The 21539-nt window shown below is 40.6% G+C and overlaps 1 protein-coding gene across 2 annotated transcripts in view; it reads left to right on the forward strand.

Moving 5' to 3' along the window:
• The window catches only part of MKLN1 (muskelin 1), a 103315-nt gene that overhangs the window by 50451 nt on the left and 31325 nt on the right, over positions 1-21539 (forward strand). For both annotated transcript variants that reach the window (XM_088141421.1, XM_007427177.4), the window contains 4 exons: positions 4656-4768; positions 16049-16261; positions 18232-18453; positions 20037-20166. In XM_088141421.1, the coding sequence (XP_087997547.1) occupies positions 4656-4768; positions 16049-16261; positions 18232-18453; positions 20037-20166 (678 nt within the window). The remainder of the gene's footprint in view (positions 1-4655; positions 4769-16048; positions 16262-18231; positions 18454-20036; positions 20167-21539) is intronic.

Below are 21539 nucleotides of genomic sequence, written 5' to 3' on the forward strand. Positions count from 1 at the left end.
CTTAGTTACTGACCACAATTCCAGTGCAGTTGTTAAGTGAAATGTCATGTGACTGCACTGGACTTATGACGTCAGCTCCACTGGGGTTGTTAAGTGAATCACGGCAGTTTTAAAGTGCAATGTCCTGTGACTGCAACTTGCAATCTCCTGCCGGCTTCCCTATTGACTTTGCTTACTGGAAGCCGGCTATGAAGATCGTAAATGGCAATCACGTGACCACTAGACTCTGCAGCCATTGTAAATGCACACTGGTTGTGAAGTGCCTGAATTGTGATCTTGTAAACGCAGGAACGCTGTGACAGCTGCAAGTTTGAGAACCATTTGTAAACCTTATTCAGTGCAGTCATAACTTTAAACAGTCGCTGAACAAGGTAGTCAGTAAGTGAGGACTACCTGTAATTGGAAATGAATAAAAACCAACAGTGTGTGATATAGCTGCAAAAAAATAAAAAATAAAAAAGTGATTCTAGGCTACATTAACAGAAATATAGTTTCCAAACCACAGGAAATAGTTTTATCTAGTTCGGTCGGGCTCCATCTTGAATCTTATGCCCAGTTTTGAGCAGTGCACTTTAAGAAGGATTCAAGAAATTGGATAGGTTGAGAGATGGCTGGCGAAGATAGGGACTTAGAAATTAAGCCTTAGATTGAAGGATTGAGGTCTGGTTAACCTTGAAAAAAGGTAACAGGGGGACATGATAGCACATTTTAAATAAAGGATGTCACGCAGGACCTCAAGACCTGTTCGCTCTCATTCCACAGTGCAGATCGCAGAATAATGGACTTAAGGCACAGGAAGGCTTGTTCCCACTGAAGGTGAAGAAAAGAATTCCAGACAGTAAGATGGTGAACTTTCCTGCATAGGATGTGTTTCAGCAGAGGCTGGACAGCCATTGGTTGAGGATTTTTAAATTTGGATTTTTATTCTGAGCACAGAGTTAGACTTTATTATTTAAATGGCGCCTTCCAATTCTGAGGTTCTGTGATAACCAGGTTGGAAAAGATAGAGCAGATTATGCTGAATTAGTCCTGTCACTTGGCTTTCTGGCTAAGATCAAGTGTGTGGTGGATTAGGTAGTCCTGTTGACTGGATCAGTATTAAAAAAAAAAACAACCTTTAAACCCTTTTTTGTTGTTGTTATTTTTAGGTAAATGGTTAAATTTATATTAACTGCCTTGGGAAGGTATCAACTAAAAGGCAGTCTGGAAATGCAGTGAGCATAGTCCATAACGTTTGGCGTTCTAAAGTGCAGCTTCTTTTAAAAAAAGGGTGGGGTTTTTTTTGGCTTTCAGGAGACCTTGAATTATGCTCAATCACATTTTTACTAGGCCATTTTTGCAGCAGGAAAGGCCTTGCAGGGCCTAGTTTCAAGTTGCGGCAGCCAGAGTGAAATAAAAGCTGGGAAGGAAGTTTCCGATGCATTTAGAAGAACTGTTCAAAGAGATGTTTTAGAGGTAATTGGGCTCTGGAGATAGTAGAAGCAGGTTGAGGCTTAAGTGAAGAAATATTAGCCTTTTATGGGATGACACTGCCTGAAAAAGTTTTAAGGATACTCATGAAAGGAGCCAAGGGTTTTTATTATTATTATCATCATTATTTTTATTTCAAGCCATTGAGGCAATAGCTTGGGGTTCACCCATGATGCTAAGCCATAAGGTGGTTGGCTTGTTGTTGCTCAGTACAGTGTGTCAGCCTAACTCCAGCTGAGTTCCAGCAAAGCAATTCTGCTGAACAATTGTGCAACCTGTTAGTAACTTGAGAAGGTATCAGCCAAGAATGCACCGTTGTTTACTGCGTCAGCTCAGAAGAATAGAAAGAAGTTGAAAGCAAAATCAAGGCTTTTATGTTAAAGAACAGGAAGTTCTTTCTAATAAAAATAGTTCAGTAACGAAACTTAAAACTTGGAAACTTGAATATAAAAGTTGAATTCATGAGAATATGTAGAGTGGATGTTTTAAGATTCATGTTCTGACCTTTAAAATGTGGATTTCAAGAATTTGAATATGGCACGGGAATAGCAGCAAATGGTAGAACAAACAGGCGTTTAAAATAATACTTTCTTACAGAGATTGCTTTTGTTCTGTGATTCTTAGGTTTGACAATGGACCAAGAATAACTTTTGTTATTTATAGCACTGTCACCTCGAGAGAACAATTTCTCTATCAGCTCAGGAGATAGGAAAGTTAGAGTTTTACTCATTCTGCGCGTGGAGAGGTGAGGGATGGCTGAGTCTTTTAGAATATAATTGCAAAATAAAGCGCATAACAAACATGCCTGTCTGTGTCCTGTGCCATCTAAGAGTTTCGTTTATGTTGGTGGGAATACATTCTCTTTATACACTTGAGGATTTTCAATCTACCACCTTCCCATCTGATTAATTCCGATTTGTGAATGGTGTACCCATTCTAGACTTTGCAAGATGTTTTGTCTGAGGCCTCGTAGGATATGCGGCATGTGCCAAATCTGTTTTCCCTTCCCTTGGTTGTCAATTGGTCCATTGTAGTAAATGTGGGTTTTGTAAGCTGTGAGAATTTAGGCACACAAAGAGATGTACTCTTTGCAAGGAACACTGGCTACCCAGTGCCCAGAAAGAAAGTGTAATTGCAGTTAATGACCCAAGGTAACCTTTTGGTGGTGATGCTGACAGTGGCCATTACAGCTGTTGCAAGCAGAGGTTATATCCAGATCCTTCTTTTTTTTTTTAATCACTTTTCTCCCTCTGAAACTTTATTGCATCATACAGCGGTAATTTTGGATGGACGTTGCTTAACTGCTTTGCTAAAAGAATCCTGGGGTCGAATCCTTTGGGGGATCCTTAAAAATAAAGTGAAAACTTCTAATGCCACAAATATTCAAACTTCCTTTAGGGGTTACCTTAGGAGTTTATGTCCATCTCAGAGGAGTCTGTGGTCCATAAAGGGATTACAGTCATTCCCACAAATCAAGAAGGTCCAAAGGATACTTGATGCTCCCTTGTTATTGGTGGTCAAGGTCTGGTTTGGAGGGAAGTTGTCTTCTGAACAGTCTGTCTCTCATTGATGATAAATTCTAACAAGATTTCCCTCTTCCTAGAGTTTTCCAGAACACAGTACAAAGCACACTGGAGACAAAAGACTGCCTTTTACCTTTATTTTTGGGAAGTTAGCAGAAGTGCTAATTTGAAATGAAAACAGAATAAAGGTGGCATCATGGCTGCTCTTTGTCTGTCTTGAGAAAATAGGTTAAGGATGATGTTGGCTGGGAGCCTTTTGGGCAGGTCTAGTACACTGTTTTAATTTCCCAGTATAATGGAGCTGACATAAGTTAAGATGTATCTTGAGAGGAACGGATGTCAGACTGGAGATAACTTGGACCTGTTTCTTAGGGCGGCTACGACAGAAACTCCATTAAGAAGATGCCTTTTGCAACCTTTGTAATCTTTCAGCTTTTTCTACTTTCTCAGTAGCCATGTCATTCTTTTCTTCTCTGTTACTACTCATTGGCTCTAAAGATGAAACACATTGAGAATGAAAAGAATGTGTGAGTCTGAGCTAGATATTGTTGTGGGTGCAAATGACTGTTGTCTATTTTCCTATCACTTCTGGATAATTGATATTTTGCTGTTCAGTATGGTAGGAATTATTGTCAAACAACTCAGATATAAAGCTCTTTTTAAATAGGAGATTGTCTGTTTGCCAGGTATCCTCCATGAACTGGTCCTTCTTGACTCTTGGGCTCAATTCCTGTTTTCTTCTTTCCTCTGATTGCTTTCTTTCTAAGCAAGGGATGGAGAAGATAGTTGGAAGCCTTGAGGATTATGTAAGCGCAGTTTGCCTGGATAGCACCATTTGCGCAGCCCCTAACGTAAGAGGATTTGAACACACAATTCTCATAAGCTTAGGGCTGAAATAATACCCCTTCAAAGTCTACAGGAACACAGAAATTGTAATTGAAGTGCTTTGAAGAACTTGGGAGAGAGTAGCAGGGATACCCTGGAACACGGGTTTGAATGTTTATAGATCCATTATTTTATCAAAATTCCGCTTCAAATGTTGGCCAATTTAAGGCACTTGCTAGCATTCTTTCTATAGCATGAATTACAGATACCTTCAGCATTTTTGAATGTTCAGGGATAAAACTCAGTAGGAGTCTTTCCCCCAAGTACTCTTAGAATTCGTATCAAGACATTATTCATGGTTTGTACCTTTACTTTCTCATTGTTACTGAAAAAGTTTTAATTTTTTTAAAAACAATTTTATTGAAGTTTTTAGTAAACATAGTAAAAACTAATACAAACTAAACTAGAAGGGGAAAAAAAGTTCAGAAGGTGCAGGGAAAAGGGAAAAAAGTAGAAGAGAAGAGAAAAAGAAAAAGGATAATAATAACGAAGTGGCTTCCAAGCTTCATTACACCAAGCATAAACTAATGTAGTAACTTTTCACCCTCTTTTAAAATTAGAAATAAAAAAACTCTTCTTCCCATAGCCTAACTTCTATCTATACACAATCCACAGATCGTCATCTTTTCAGTCCTGGTTTAGCAAAAAGTCCATTAGGAGTTACCAGAAATATCAAACGAATAGAGTTTTAAATTTCTGAGAAATGTTTTGTGCTTTGCTTTACGATGGCGGTCTTACTCTTCACGGGCTAATGCCTTTTTCTAATGTTTTGATCAGAAACAGTATATTTGTTTGGCGGCTGGGATGGGACGCAAGACCTGGCGGACTTCTGGGCATACAGTGTGAAGGAAAATCAGTGGACGTGTATATCCAGAGACACGGAAAAAGAGGCAAGTTTCTTTGTTTCCTTAGGAGCGTGCATTGTAATCCAAGCCGGGTGTTGGCCCAGATAACACAGTTCTGAAGCATGCCTTGAGCAAGCACGGAGGTCAGAACCTCACATTCTCCTTCCTGTGCATTCTAAGAGAATACAAAGTCGTGACCGTTTTGAGTCTCCAGTATCTTTCATAATAGTTGATAGAAATGTTGGCTGTTCTGTTGCTGAACATAAACAAAGATGCTTTGGCAGAACAGAATGAAGCAAAAAACATGTTTAGTGGAAGTTTTGGAATCAATTGGAGACTTTAGTCCAGCAAGCTGTGCTGGGCTTCATCAAATATCTATGCAGAGAAGCACTAAACTAAATCCAACGTTGGTAGCAGGGAAGTGTCTGGAGGTCTAGGAATTGGAAGAGGTTTAAATGAGCTTTCCTTGAGTAGTGCTTAGTGCCCTCAACTCTCCTAGCTTCATGACCTGCAAAATTTGCATTAGGAGGATAATTCTTGCCTTATACGTTTGCTGTAGAACAACATACTGTTAGTAAGTGCTTTAAATGCTTGAAAATGCTGTATTACCACTGTGTATTAGTTACTTATTTGCTTCATTTACTATGCTTATGTTTGTATACCACTGGATTCAGCAAGACTCCCAGCAATTTATAACATAGAAATATAACAATAGAATAAAAACAAACAAACAACCAATAAAACACACACAAGTAACCTTAAATGTGGAAAGTAGAATATTCCCCCAAAGCGGAAATTGTAGCCCCTGGCTGCCATCTCTCTCTCTCTCACAAACACAAGTGCATTTTTGTGTATGTGTATAGATATAAAAATCCAGAGTCCTACTTTGACATTTTGGGGGAGAAGGTAATGTCAGGGTATTCGTTCTGGTGATCTCTAATTAAAATCAGAGACAAACTACAAAGTTCACAGTCAAAACTAGGTAAATAAGTTTCTGAATTGAGATGCGATCCAATATTCCTGTAAAGGAAAGGGCAGAATGTTCATGAACAAGCCATTAAAAGGAACAGTCTGTAGATTCTTAGAACATTTGCTTCTACATGTTAACATGTTTGTTGAAATCCAGAGTACTATCATTATGCACTAGGCCCCAAAAAACGTGTATAGTTATCTGGGAGAAAGACTAGTGAATATTGTGGGACTGACTAAATTAGGAAAAGTTTAAACTATTCTCTTTTTAAGGGCAATGGATATGGGCTACTTGTGATAGGGAGTGGAAGGTTGACTAAGTTCTTGATTAAGTCATCTTGTTGCTCTCTTCTAATAGGAAGGAGTGCCTTATTTTTATATTTTTTTTACTTAACTCTCTATTTAAGTCATTTATTTACCAACCAGCTAACCAAATTATCTTGCATGGGGGTTCCCCAAAGTTTTAACTCCTTATTACTGGAAGACAGAAAAGTAAATAATTAAGTTTACAAGCAGAAAGCTTGCTATTGGGTTGCATAAAAATGAAATAAATAGATAAAAATTATATATAATCAACAAAATGCAGTTGTATAAATGAAAAACCATCCATACTGTCTTTAAAATCATAAGGATCGTGGTTTGTGCTTTTTGTCCTGCCTTGGGACCCAAGCATGATGCTGAGAAGAACATCTGACAGAAAGGTTCCAGGGGCTTATCTTCATCCACAAAGCCATTTACCATCAAGAAACAAGATTCATTGTAGCCAGTGCGTTAGAGAATGCTTTAGAGAAATGTCAACTTAGTCCCTCCCTAGACCTGAAACTTGATGGACCAGTTCAGGCAAAAAGGTGTTGATCTTTTCATGCAAGTTCCTTGAGGTCTTAGATAAATCAATCATACATGGATGAACTGTCTCCACTTTTTTACAAGATGACCTCAAATGATATTTCTGTGTAGTAGTTTGAAATATGATCTGCTTGATCCCTACAAGCCTGTGGTTGAAGTTGTGGCCAGATCATATCTATAAACATAGAATGCGTATAAAAAGCATTTCTTAAGTTTGGGAGTTCATTACTTTTGAGAATATGTTGGGGACTGCAGCACTCAGCTCTCCCACCCATCAGCTGATCAACTGAATTAGCCATCCCCATTCAGCGTGGTCTAGAATTTTCAAGATGGCTGGGAATTCTGGGAGATACAGTCCTAGTACCTCTGGAGGGCACCAGTTTGGAGAAGCATGATCCAAAACAAAATTTGAAAGGAGTAACAGGACAGCTTGTTTTAAGAGCAGCAGAATCCCTCATTGGCTCTTTTTCCATCTTGTTCTTCTTACAGAGAAATAGTGTCTAGCATAGCTGACTGAGCGATTTCAAAAATGAAGGCAAAGGATTTCATATTTGCATAGTCACGCATATGTATAAAAACAGAATCCACTGGTATCTTGAAAATTGGTTAAATCTCATCTCTCTGATGTGTATCTGTTTAATATAGGTTTAGTTTGTCCTGGTGTTATCAAGAGCTCATTTGAAGCTTTGGTTATCCTGGATGCCTCAGATAAGAGGGAAGCTGCAGGAAAGTTTGAGAAGGTGGTGGAGTAGAATAAAATTGCTCTGTCAGGATGCCAATGCAAATGTTTCTTCAAGGACAAGGCAAAGCCTAATGTTAGTGTTTCTGCTGATAAAGTCCCTCTTGGCTGGTTTGGTATAGTGGAGACCTCTGATGCTTTCAGTTTGGGATGGAATGTTCTCCAAAAGAGCTGACTTGTCTAAGAACATTGCTTAACAAGATGATCTGGCAAAAAGGATTAATAGTAACCCAACATGAGAAGGCTGAGCTTCTCCCACTTGACCCCAGGAATGAAGGAAGCTTTCTTAGGACCTGTGAGTTTTTAAAAAGTGATGGATTTAGGGTGACATCATTGCTAATGTCTTGAATTTTCAAGGTGATGATGTTGATGTTCGGTGTAATCGTATTTGCTTCATGAAGCAACTTCTGCTAGAACTATCCTTTTTATTTAAATATGCAGCAGTTGTTTTTAACATCTACAGTCAGGTACATTGAAGATCTCCTGGGAAATTTATAGAAGGAAAGTGTGGCAACTTTATCCTTTTCAAATAAATGCAAAACATAATGCTTTCCCCCGCCTCCAAGTCTAGTTTTAAAAGTGCAGGCTGAGATCCTGAGGAAAAACAAAATCTTCAACTAATTGTTTATCCAGTGAGCTGTTCTTGCCATTTTTGGGTTCTACCTGGGTCCCATTTAAAAAAAAGAAAAAAAAATCCTTTTTGTGGCTGTTCCAGAGATGTGATTTCTAACAGTGGTAATGGAATTGCCCAGATTAGGTTGAGAATATGCCAGGCTGTGGATGAACAGTCTCAGAGATAGGAAAATGTTTACTGTTTCTACAAGGACTATAAACTCAAAACAGTTCTGGAAAGAGAAAGTAGGCACTCAAATCAGCTGGACCTTGAAATAAAACTCTCCCTCCCCCCCCCCCCCCCCCGTTTGGGAGATGCTCAGTTACAGCTATAGCTTAAATTTGGGGACATAAAGTGAAGCTCTATAATGGTAGATAATAGAATCATAGAGTTGAAAGGGACTTTGGAGGCCATCAGGGGCAACTCCTTGCACACTGCAGGATTCATTACACCATCCCTTATAGAGGACTATCTGGCCTCTGTTTGAAAACCTCCAGTGAGGGGGAAGAAACCACTCTCTGCGGTAATCTGATCCACTGATTGAAGCTCTTAGTGTCAAGAAGTTCTTCCTAATGTCTAATCTGTATCTACATCTTTGAAGTTTCATCCCATTAGTTGTAGTTTTACCCTTTGGAGCAAGTGAGAATAAGTCTGAGGCTTCTGCAGTGTGATAGCCCTTCAGATATTTGAAGACCATGATCTCCTGGATTTGAAGATCATGCCCAATCTCAACCATCTCTTCTGCAAGCTAAACATACCTAGGTCTTTGGACCATTCCTCATAGGACTTGATTTCCTGTCCTTTCACTGTCTTGGTAGCCCTTCTCTAGACTTGCTCCAGTTTATCCATGTCTTTTTAAAACTGGGGTCTGAAGCACTGACTGCAGTACTTCAACTGAGGCCTGACCAAGGCAGAGTAGAGCGGGATAATTACTCCCTCTGATCTGGACCCTTAGGGGCAGTGCCATGAAAACCTTGTACATCCTCATAAGACAAGGCTTGTTTCTGGAGATAAAACAATATAACAACATCCACAGCATTCATATTGCACCGTACATTGCTGAAAACTTCACATATGTTGTCTCAATCATCCTTATAACAACCCTGTAAAGCTGATATATATTTAAGCCTATTTATTTATTTATTTATTTATTTATTTATTATGGGTATATATATTGAGGAGAGAGAAGGGGCATATCTAAGGGTTACCTACCAAGTGCATAGCAAAGGTTAGCCTGGGATTAATTCATAGTGACGTACTAGCTTCTGGGTTTGGCCTAGAAGCTGGAGAAATACCTTATTGTGATCGCTCCTAGCTATGCACCATGTCTTTGCTTCTTTGTATTTGGGTGGTTTATGTAGCTTTTAATGTCCTGAGCAAAGCCAAAAAATGTGTAGTTTAATGCAGTCTTTGTTCCTGCTTCCCTTTTCCCTCTGAAGATCCCTGGTTAGATTTCTCCAAAGCTTGGGCATGTAGCATCCCATAACACATTAAAAATGCATTGTTTTGAGAGTCTCTTCTGTTAGTTTTGTAGCACAAATGTGTGATTAAAAGCTTGCTTCTAAAGTTATGGCAAGAATCATTGTCCCAGGAAGAGCCAGTTTGATCTAGTGGTGAAGGCACCAGGCTAGAAGGCAGGAGACGGTGAATTCTAATCCTGCCTTAGGCACGAAAGACGGCTGGGTGACTTTGGGCCAGTCCCTCTCTCAGCCCAACCCACCTCACAGGATTGTTGTTGTGGGGAAAATAGGAGAGGAAGGAGTATTAGATATGTTCATCCCCTTGAGTTATTTATAAAAAAAAAATAAAGGTGGGATAAAACATATATCAAAAAACTCAGTTTCATTGCTGTTCAACACATAGCTACATGGGGCTGAATAAAGTTTTGGGTAAAAAAGCATTAATTCTTGTTTTCCACACATAGAAAAAGGTTTCAGGTCCATTCAAGCACTACCTTCCTATGTCCATTTGATTGCTTTGGGACACATATTATTAGAATAGCTTAAGCCAAAATATTAGTTTGCAGAGGTCCTCAAACCATACATGGGCATGGAGAGTTATAAAGAAGTGGCTTCCAATCTTCTTGACAGCGGTTATTGATACATTTATATTTTGCCTTCTCTCTCTCTAAAGTTACATCATACAGTGGTACCTCGGTTCACGAACTTAATTCGTTCTGCGACTCTGGTCGCGACCTGAATTGGTCGTGACCCGAATCAAATTTTCCCATAAGGTTCAATGTAAATATGGTTAATCCGTTCTGAACCATATGTATTTTTTTTTTAAACCACAAAAATATGACACAAAGTACAGTACAGTACAGTATGAAGAGAGAGAACACTAACCTTGCTTGAGGTGACTTCTGGCGTGGAGGAAAAGAAGGCGGGTGAGGAGGCGGTTATTGTTTGGAGGGAGAGTCCCCCTCCCTACAGGAAGCCACGTCCACGTGTGTCAGCAGGGAAAATGGCCGCAGATCCTGTTCATCACCCAATGCGGAGTTCGCGAACGGAAGCAAAATTTTGCGAACGCTGCTGTTCGCGAACCGAATTGGTTGTGAACAGAAGCGTTCGTGACCCGCGGTACCACTGTAATTTCCTTCTTTCCATAAGCTACCCTTTCTAATCTTCAAACCCATAAATCACAAGTTCATTTTTCTCTTTTTTCAGCAAAAAGTCCATAAGTCCATATAACTTTCCCTTTCCCTTTCCCTTTCCCTTTCCCTTTCCCTTTCCCTTTCCCTTTCCCTTTCCCTTTCCCTTTCCCTTTCCCTTTCCCTTTCCCTTTCCCTTTCCCTTTCCCTTTCCCTTTTGTAGTTTCATTTTCCACTATTTACTATTTTTCCTAATTATCTTTATTTTCTTTTATAGTTTTTACTTTGTTAAAAATTTCTTCAATAAAAATTATATATGAAAACAAAAGGCATGTTGCACCAGCCTACAACTGCTTAAAGAAGCCATGTCTAGACTGGCACATACCTCGTGGTTGTTCAGATTTTTGCATCCCGGAGACAGTAGCCATATGGGGTGAAGAATAGCTACTTTTGCTCTCATCTTTGAGGTTAACTTGAAAACATTGAGATAATATATGCACGCTCTTTACTTTTGATACCCACTTTTATTGCTGTTTTCCTCAGCCTGGGGGCTTTCAGGGTGTTCAGTTGCAATTCCGTCCTTCCTGGTTGGCATGGACAATGACTGTGATGGCTGAGGATTATGGGAGCTTCAGTCCAGCATGTTGGGAAGGTTGCAGGATGGCAAAGACTGTTCTGCAATACAATACTGTAGATGTTAAAGAAGACTGACTCCATGAGACCCTACCAAACAGGGGCTATGGAATTGACCTCTCTTCTACCACTACCCTGATTGTTTTAGTTGATCTGAAATCAAGATGCCTTTCCATGGGGTGACTGCATCCCTTCATCTCACTCTCCTATCTTATTGGGAGACACTTGAGCTTGGAGGATAAAAGGAGAGCAGGAGGACAGAAGGCAGGTGAATGTGTGAGGATCTTTCATGTTATCTATACTGCAAGTTCTCCTCCTCCTCTTGGTCTCTCCCCTTTTTATTATTCCTGGGTCTGAAATAGGAATGAACTCTTCCAACTGCAGCCACGTGCTTTGATCTTTTCTTGAGATAACTCAGAGGCAGTGTTTGGATTTATGAGTCTTTATAACCACACTAAAATCCTCTGGGGCTTTTCTGCGATGGTAAACCATTCTCATCTTTAAGCCAGGCTTGTGGCCATAAGCAATCAAGATCTGCATGTAGACATTTAAGAGGCAAAAGTCCTCTGCTGACCTTCCTCTGGTCATAGAAACCCAGCAGTGTCCTCTCTACTCTCCTTTTTCCCCTCTTTTGGTAGCCTAATAATTCTTTTATTAGAAACTAGAAATGTTTGGAGCTTATTTCTGAATGACGCGTCTTGTAGAGGCTGTACTTCATTGTCCTGCAACTACCTCGAAGTAGGATTGATTGCATTTGTACACTGCTCTAATCCTAATTTAAAAAAAATCTTTGTGGCTTACAGTAAGATAAAAAGTATAAAACGAAAAATGCAGTGCAATACAACATCAGAATGAGGCAATGATAAAACCACGGCAGTAATCAAATGAAAATCAATAACATTTTAAAAAAGAGACTCAGACACTGGCCCAAAATAGTAACAGTGAAACTACACTTTAGAGGCCCTCTGGAAATGTTCCATCTTAAGGGCTTAGTTCCCAGATGAACCTCTGTGACTGTTGTTCCACAGGGTGGTGACCACCATGGCCAAACACCCTCTCTGAGCTCCATCTCTCTTACCTTGTGTACATGGGGAACATGAAGCATTCCCAAATGGGCTGAGTGTGCAAGATGGGCTGGTTCCACATAGGAGCCAAGCCAGGGAGGACTTTGAAGATCAATCCCAGCTCTTTTAATTGTACCTGTGAAAGCCATTGCAGGTCCTATAGGACAGGTGCTATATGGTAATAGCAGCTCTCACCTGCCAGCATGTGGGCTGCTGCATTTTGCCACAACCGGAGTAGTCTTCAAAGGCAACCTCACATAAAGAAACACTGCAGTAGATTATCATTAAGATGGGCATGAATGACTGTTGCCAGGGCCTCCTGCTGCAGGTAAGGCTACAACTGATAAACCAGATGAAGCTAGGTGAAGTCCTCCCTGGCCACCGCCTCCACCTCCACCTCCACCTCCAAATCTAGGAGTAACTGTGAGTCCAGGAGGGCTTCCAAATCATGGACCTGCCCCTTCAGGTTCCTTCCAGCCAAAGCCCCAGTAGGTTACATATGAACCAGGTCTGAAATACCTTGACCATATCATCTTTCTCTAGATGCTTTGATGAGCTCTGTTACTCAGAAGGAAGTGGCCTGCATAATATATTGCTGATTATATGTAAGATGGGAAAAAAAATCTGTGTTTACAAAACTGTGTGTGTATAGTCTATTCTCTAAAATGTTTTTTGAGAAGGTAATGCAGTGGCACATTCCATCTTTTGAATCAGTACTACCCTTTCCCTTATGATACTGAGTTATCTACGTTACTTATATTAATTGACCCACTCCAATTTGTGTGTGTGCATGTAACTTCCTGTTAAATTGGTGTGTAGTTTCAGTGCAATCTGGACCTGTGTTGTTTAAACTTTCCTGTTTACTGAATTAGTCAAGGACACCAGAGCCTTGCTGTGGGTCTTACCTCAGAGTTTAAATATCATTTTAAGACACATCTCTTGCAGTATGCTGCTTAGCAGTTTTTAAGGAAAACAGTCTTTGCATGATGTAGCCCACAATCCGTCTGCCATAAAATCAGTAAATTAGACACAGCACATTTTTCAGTTAGTCTGGCATTGAGGAGAAGACATTAATTTCTTCTTTTCCTTGTTTTCTCCTCCAGCATGTGGTATAAAATAGTGGCTGTCTGCTCCTTCAAAGCTGCTGTTTTGGTTTTCTGTTTTGTTTTGGAGTTCTAAAAACGATTTTGCTCCGCCTTGTGTATTTTACAGTTCAGTCTTAACAGCAGTGTATTAAAAAAGTTATGAATAGATGTTTCTTGGGCTAGTTCTGCCAGAACACTCCCCTAGGAGGGCTTTGGAATGATTCCCAGGAAGAAATGCTTGTGGAAACATTTGTGGGAATAAACCATCATGTGGAAGCTGCAAGGAAAGGTCAGCAGTTCCTTCATTGACCCTGAGTACTTTCATGGAGATGGCGGACTTGGCTGTTAGTATGAACCTTGTGGAAAGCCTATTCTAGTAAGTAACCTGTGCATTGCACTAATTCAGCTCCTGTGGAAGAAAGAGTAAGTTCCCCATGGACTGATCTGTTCAGGGAGGAAGTTCATTCAAACTTGTTTTTTCAGGATTTTTTTGGAAGATGAATGAAGTTCCATTCAGTGTGCTTCTGATGGGGTCTGATGTCTTCTCACTTGACAGATCATCAGGTAGAGCGATCAAGTTCTGTCTGAATAGAACCAGTTGGCACTCCAGTGGAGTTCACCTGATCAGATGCTTCCAAAAATAAATCTTTGCACATAAAAAAAAAATGATCAGGAATAATGCTTCTAGCTCAGTTCTGTCTTTGATGTGAACATTTTTGTGCACTGAATGCCAGTACACCGGGAGTGCATTTGATCAAGTGAGTTTGGATTGTCATTCATGACCTACAAAAGCCAGTTCTGAGATGATCTCCAGGTTTTGTGTGCTATTAGGATATCTATTTAAAAGTTCATTAATTTTTATAATACTTGATTTTAACTGCAAAACATCTGATGGTAAAAAAACAACAACCCAGGCAATAAATATTTTAAAGCAAGAAAAAAAATTGCAGTATTGTGGCTCCATAGCTAACAAAGCATTCTGAGCATCTGTGTGGAAATAATGGTTGTTTTGATCAAATGGAATCAACATCTGTACTAGGGCAATGCTCAAGAGAATGTGGAAGATCCAGTTTTTAAGAGAAAGCTACGGGAAGCTGTTCCGTTAAAGTAATGTGAGGTCTGTTTCTGGCAGATATTCCTTAGTCACTTAAATGAATGTTCTTTGCAGCTTTTTACTTAGTTCCTGGCTATAGATTTTGAATGACTACACAAGCAATAGTTCATGTCACCATTCGTAATGGATACTTTTCGGCTTCTTAGAAGTTGAGGCTGGTTGTGATGCTGTGTGCAGTTGTAGGCCCGTAAGGTTCACTGCCTGTTGTATAACAGGGAGTATTGTAGGCTTGGTCTTAAGTTGTAACTTTATCTGTTCAATGTTGCCTTAGCATGTTAAGTGAATATTAACCTAGCCATTATGGTTTGAACCATGGATTATGGCATAGTGTATAGTGTGACCCCAGCCAGTAGTAACTTACATAGCAAACTACATTTAACCAAGGTATGGTTTAGCATGAGAGTCAAGACATTGCCTTACTGACTTCAGTCAAGGATGTCCAGTCACATTACACAAGAGTGACTTCTTTTTGGAACATCTAGATCATCAGCCCTCCCTACAGATTTTGCAGAGGGAAACAATGCACTGTATTGATTCTGCATTCAAAATTTTGTGCCTGCTGATCTAGAAAGTAAGACTTTTAATTATGTGCAACATCTCAGAATGGGTGAGTTCCCTTTGATTAGAATTTTGAAACAGCACTGAATGGCCCCTTACCCATGGCAGCAAATTTCTTTTGTTGTTAAGGAAATTGGGCTTGATCCTCCCGAAGTCCCATCTGGCTGTATGATTTTCTACAAGAGTTTCAGTTTGCTTTCCCCTTCATTTGTCACTCCAGACCAAGAATACATCTCTTGTGGTATTGTCCACCCTAAGCCCCCTTTGTTCTTGTCAGCTCTTTTTTTAATATTTCATTGGTCCTGCTGTGTTCTCCATAATGTCGAATTTGGGTTGTTGCTCACACAGTCTTGAAGTTGGTTGATACAATGGGCCTGCTGTTGCCAGGGTGTTTTCCAAAGTTATAGGAAATGAGCCGTTCCATTTGAGTCGGTCGTTGAAGTGAATTGCAAGCATGTGCCTTGGAAAATTTGATACGGATATTAGGATTTATACATAAGCATGATTAAGGAGTGCCTCATCTTAAGGACTTGTCTTTCTGCTTGGTGAATCTTCCAGTGTTTTGAATCAGGTTTTAGTAATTCAGAGTTTCTGTTCTGCCAAAGCCTCTGCACCTCAAATTTTGTTCCTGTAAATTTTAACACCGTATAGTGAGTTTCCAATCTCCTGCCTTGCACAAAGAACCAGGGAAGAGCAGTAGGCTAATAAAATAGTTGCCTTTACATTAAACAGTATAGTGATTTTCTGCCGGTTTTCCCAAAGGGAGTTTCAGTTGGCTAAAGATCTGAAGATGTTTCTTGGGTAGGAGTGATTGAGCAGCTTCCCTAAAAAAAAGTGCCAGAGGGAATTAATGCTTTTCTGTGTGCTATCACACATATGCCCCTCCAAGAACCCAAAGTTCTCTGTGAGAGTTTCACCGATGGAAGAGAGCTGAATCCCAAGGTCTGTGTAGTCCTAGACTTATTCGCCTTTGGCTGCTGGAAATTCTTAGAGTTGCAATCTCCAGTATTATTGTTGAAGAAGTCTGCTCTGGACTCTGTGGGCCACCCCAGATGTATTTGCTTGTCTCCCTGTCAACAGGCATAACACGTTTTCCATTCTTTCTGCTCTCCAGAATGGTCCGAGTGCTCGGTCCTGTCACAAGATGTGCATTGACATCCAGCGAAGACAGATCTACACCTTGGGTCGTTACCTGGATTCCTCTGTGAGGAACAGCAAATCTCTGAAAAGCGACTTCTATCGCTATGACATCGACACAAATACCTGGATGCTACTGAGTGAGGATACGGCCGCTGATGGAGGTCCCAAACTTGTGTTCGACCATCAGGTCAGTGTGATTTGTGCCCTAGGATTAAGAGCATTTGAAAGTTTCATTAATCGTATTTGTATTTGTAATTATGGCTTTACAACATCAAGGATTATGATGCTTTGTGAAGAATGAAGAAGAAAAGATCCTTGATCTACAGTTTAGAACCAGAAGGAGAAGACACAACAGGAAAGTGAAAGAACTGGAGGGTGGAATCAGTGGAAAAATTGCATTTATATTTTGAGTTGATATAGTTAAGGTTTTATCACAGTAAGAGTGGGCAGGTTTTTCTTGTTTTTTTTTAAAGAACTGTGATCATGATCCATCCAGAAACACAGTGAATGAGGATAGTAATTTTGTCTTCCACCCACTTCTCTTTTTCCCTTCTGAGCTTTCTTTAATATCCTACCCAGAGATCTCCCCAGATCAATTTTTTTGGCTGAGTGAGATTTAAGTCTGGTTGACGTTGCTGGGAGAGAACGTGGAAAAGTGTATATATAAAAAGCTTGACAAGAAAGAGTGGGTTGAAGAGAGGAAAATGTAAAATGCTGAGAGAAAAGAAGCTAGTGTATGTGTGTGTTTATGTAGAAAAACAGAGATGGGAAAGGAGAGTAAGAGAAGTAAAATGTCTATAGGATAGGACATTTTTGAAAGAATGAGATAAAGAATAAAAAGACATTCTTGAAAGAATAAGGAAAGTAAGAGATCTATTAAATGGGATTTGGTCAGAAACTGAGTGGAGGAAAAAAGTGAGAGCTGCTAATCTGATGAAATATGGTCTGTGGAATTGCTGTGGCACAGTCTGTGGGGCTAAAAAGGGGACTTGAATATCAAGGACGCTGGGAAGACAGAAGGACATCCCAACCATTACTTTTGGATCTGCCCTTCATCTTCATCCCACACAAGGGCTACCTTTTATGGCAGTCCCTTCTCTTCTCCAGCCCCTTGCTGCCCTATCCTGGTTCCTTGCTTGGAGTATACTCTCAGGTTCATGGTGATCCTTCCATACCTAAATGCTCCAGCACCTTTTTCTTTTCTTGCTCTTCCCTCTTCCATAAGAACTCCTTGCTTTGTGCCCCCACAAAAACAAAGGAAGGTGACAGTGTTTCCACCTTGCTCCATTTCTGGTGTCAGAGTCCCAGGGCCTGAATATTCTTTTCCTAGCAGCAGGGTTCAAGAGAATCAACTTTTGGGGAAGGAACAGGTGGAGCATTATGCCAACATGGACTGCATTAAATAAACTCAAAGGGCTTGTGCGTTCATTTGGGTCCTGGGAATGGAATGGTGGCTAAGATCTTCTATCCAGCAGAGTGCATCTTTGTAAGTAAACATTAATAGCTTGTGACATTCTAATTGAATTTTGTATTCTGTTATTTTCAAGGTCTCCCACACTACCCAGTGTATTGTACTGCCTAAGTAAAGGACCTTGTGACCTACATGTACTATTATTTGATTAGCTTCAGGGTTTCAGAGACTAGTTCATGGAACAAGTTTGTATTTTAAAGCATACAGGTAGACCTTGACTTACGACCACAATGAAATTCATCGTTAAGCGGTGCAGTCATTAAGTGAGGCATCATGTGACTGCACCCGATTTTACAACCTTTTTTGCCATGGCTGTTAAGCAAGACATCACATGACTGCGATTTGCGACCTTCCCTGCTCGTTTCCCCATTGACTTTGCTTGTCAGAAGCCAGCTGGGAAGGTTGCAAATGGCAATTACATGACCGCAGGATGCTGCTGTCGTAAATGTGCGATGGTTGCCAAGTGCCCGAATCATGATCATGTGACTGTGGGGATGCTGTGACAGTCGTAAGTGCAAGGACCAGTTGTAAGACACTTTTTTCAGTGTTGTCATAACTTCGACTGGTTGCTAAACAAATACTCATAAGTCAAGGACTACCTGTAATGTTTTTAAAAGTCTTTTTTCATGACATCAAGCCATACTGCATGTGTGACTTTTAATGAAAATGCCTCTCATTTGTTGCAGATGTGCATGGATTCAGAGAAACACATGATCTATACCTTTGGGGGAAGGATTTTGACATGCAATGGCAGTGTGGACGATAGCCGAGCCAGTGAGCCACAGTTCAGTGGCCTCTTTGCTTTTGACTGTCAGTGCCGGATATGGAAACTCTTGCGAGAAGACTCGTGTAATGCTGGCCCTGAAGATGTCCAGTCCAGAATAGGACACTGCATGTTATTCCATTCAGTAAGGATGAGCTCTCAGTGGGACTGCTTACTTTCTTGGCCCGGGTGTTATTTATTAAAACTCTATAATGAATATTAAAAACAGCTCTGAAAGCTCTGATGGTGCTTACCCTTGCCCTGATTAAAAGAGGAAGTGGGCAGTAATGTGGATTATGAACTAATGGTGCAATCTTTATTTTTTTTCCAAGCTAGTTTGGTTCTATGTATACCTGTAGTATGAGAGGCAAAGAACAGAGAACCATATTTCATCTCTCTGCAACACATCTCTATTAAAGATGTGATTATACCTGGTAGTAAGTGAGAAACCAATTTTTTTTGGCCAGGATGATAGCCAGGCCATTTCTCTGGATGTACTTGAAATACACACTTTTAAAGTTGGCCCACTTTGTCATTTGTTTCACTTTGACCAGCTGTTGCAGACCAGGTCTCAGTACTGCAGATGCTAGATATCATGGCTGGAATATTTAAAGACTCCTCCTTGTTTATAATACACTGTTATTAAATGTGATGTGCATTGTGAAAATCAGCATAGAAGAGAGAAACCACAAGTCATCTGGGAGTTGGGTGACCTAGAAATCGGATGGCTGGCTGGTTAGAAACCCTGTAGGATGATGCATTTTTATCAACCAAGGAAACAGTGATAGACCCTGGAGCAGTGGAGGAGAGCTTAAAATTATATATGGCGTGGATAGGGGAAGGCTTACTCCTTGGGAAATAGCACAAAAGAGGAAGTGCTCGTTAGCTGGATTCAGAATAGATAAAAGATGCTCCTTCACACCGTGCATGTAGTGCAGCTTTGGATTCCCTGACAAAAGATGTCCCCATGACCATCCCCATCTATGGCTTCAAAGGGGGGTTACAGAAATGGATTTTGGATATGGCTAATAGCCATGGTGCATTATCTACAGCATCAGAATACTGGTTGCTGGGGAATTTAAGCTAGAAGTGGTTGAGGGTTGGCCTGCCAAGATGCTCATGGCATAAACGGAGGGCTGGTTGAGACAGGCCTTCAGCTTGATCCAGCCCAAGCTCTGATGTTCTTGGGCTTTGCACTGAACTCCTACCTTTAATCAGTATAATTGCTTCGTTATTATTACTAATAAGCAAATGGGGCACTAAATATTGTGCAGGCTGCTGCTGATAACGATCGGAAGGATAGGAAATACTTGGCAGACGGCATCCGCAAAATGCATGTCTGCAAAGATTAAACCTACTTATTCTTTCCCTCTTTTTCCTTTTGGCTTTTGCAGGGAACAGACGTCTCATTGCTTGATCCCCTTAGTTTATGGCTCTGCAGGCCGATTCTGGCCTCTGAATTTCAAGAAGTAGGAGCGTGCCACGTGTGCTGTGTACACACGTGCACACACAAAAGCATTTTTAAACCATTCCTGTTCTAAGCTGCATCTGAGTAATGCCTTGAACTGCTACGATCTTCCCCTGGCCTTAAAGACGGCTTTGCGTTGCCTTGAAATCAGCAATTTAGAAAATGCTAAAAGCCCTTTATGCAGCCTGCCTATTCTAGACCATACTTAGAAACGTCTTGCAATTAACGACTCAGTGCATCTTTTTTTCCTTCCCTTTTAGAAAAATCGTTGCCTGTATGTGTTTGGTGGACAAAGATCAAAAACGTACTTGAATGATTTCTTCAGTTATGATGTAGACAGCGATCACGTGGATATCATTTCGGATGGCACCAAAAAAGACTCAGGGATGGGTGAGACCACTTTGTTTTACTTCCTGGGGTGACTGACAGTAGGTTCAGTAGAGCAGTTCTGCGTCCTGTTTGTTCCAGGAGGTGCATGCTTGCCTGAATGTATCCTTCTAATGCAGGGTTTCTCAACCTCATCAACTTTAAGATGTGTGGACTTCAACTCCCGGAATTCCCCAGCCAGCATGGGGATGCATAGGCCCGTGCCTAGCACCTTCTAATGCATAGGCCCGTGCCTAGCACCTTCCATTCATAGATGCACATTTTGTACTTTCCTGCAAGTTCTCCATCTTCTTATCTCAGATGTTTTATTTATTTACCCTGGTATGTTTTGAGATTATCTTTTGGTTAAGAGTGAATGTGTATGTGTGCGCCTTCAAGTCAGCGTTGACTCCTGGCAACTGCCTGGACTTATTCCCGCAGTTTTCTTGGCAACATTTTTACATTTTTGGAAGTGGTTTGCCCTGGCCTTCCTCTTCCTAGGGCTGTGAGATAAGGACTGGCCCAAGGCCACCCAGATGGCTTCGTGCCTAAGGCAGGACTAGAACTCACCGCCTCATAGTTTCTAGCCTGGTGCCTTAACTCCTACACCAACCTGGCTCTCTTAAGAGTGAATAGCAATCTTTTAAAATAGGGCAGAATTTTAAAAAAGAAAGAAAAAAAGCCAAACCCACAGCCTTGTTTTGGTAAAGGGAGTCTTTATTCTCTGATCCAATAAAAAGAAAAGTTGGAGGAGTTTTGTTTTTGTTATTACAGCAGTTACAGCTGTGTTTTGGAAGGGGTCGTCTTATTTTGGAAAGCGATGTGTCCAAAATCTACGTGATAAATTTTGACGGAGCAGAAACATCTGCTACCTAAAATTTAGAAGAGCCACTGGAATGTTGTTCTTGTTTTTTGAACCTCCTGAAAACATTCCAGGTTCTTCTTGAGATGGGACATAATTTAAATAAAATCAGATATTTATTCTCTAGTACATGTAGACGTGGATATATGCAGACATGAGTGCTGGCTCATATGGAATAAAAGAGTCACATTTGTTTACCCAAGTACTTCCTAAAGCTTTGCACCACAGTTTAATGAGGTGTTTTAGAATGTGATGTCCTCTGGAGCTTTTACAAACTATTACAAACCCAGCTTGCATGGCCAGCGGTCAAGGATGATGAGAATTCTGGCCTTAAGTCATCTGAAGGGTCCTAAATTGGAGAAGCTTGCTTTCTTAATGAAGGGGAGCTTTGGTTCCCCCCCCCCCCCGAAGAAGCTGCGGCTACATAACCTCTGTCTTTAGGGAGAGCAAATGGTTGTTTGTTTCTCTAGTGGGCACCTGTGATGAGTTCATTTTCTAAGGGAAACAGATCCGTCTTGTGGCTGAGCAATCCAGC

This window comes from Python bivittatus, unplaced genomic scaffold (assembly GCF_059951505.1).
Source record: "Python bivittatus isolate LINGU-HERP-01145 unplaced genomic scaffold, Pbiv_v1 ctg000330_np1212, whole genome shotgun sequence".
NCBI lineage: Eukaryota > Metazoa > Chordata > Lepidosauria > Squamata > Pythonidae > Python > Python bivittatus.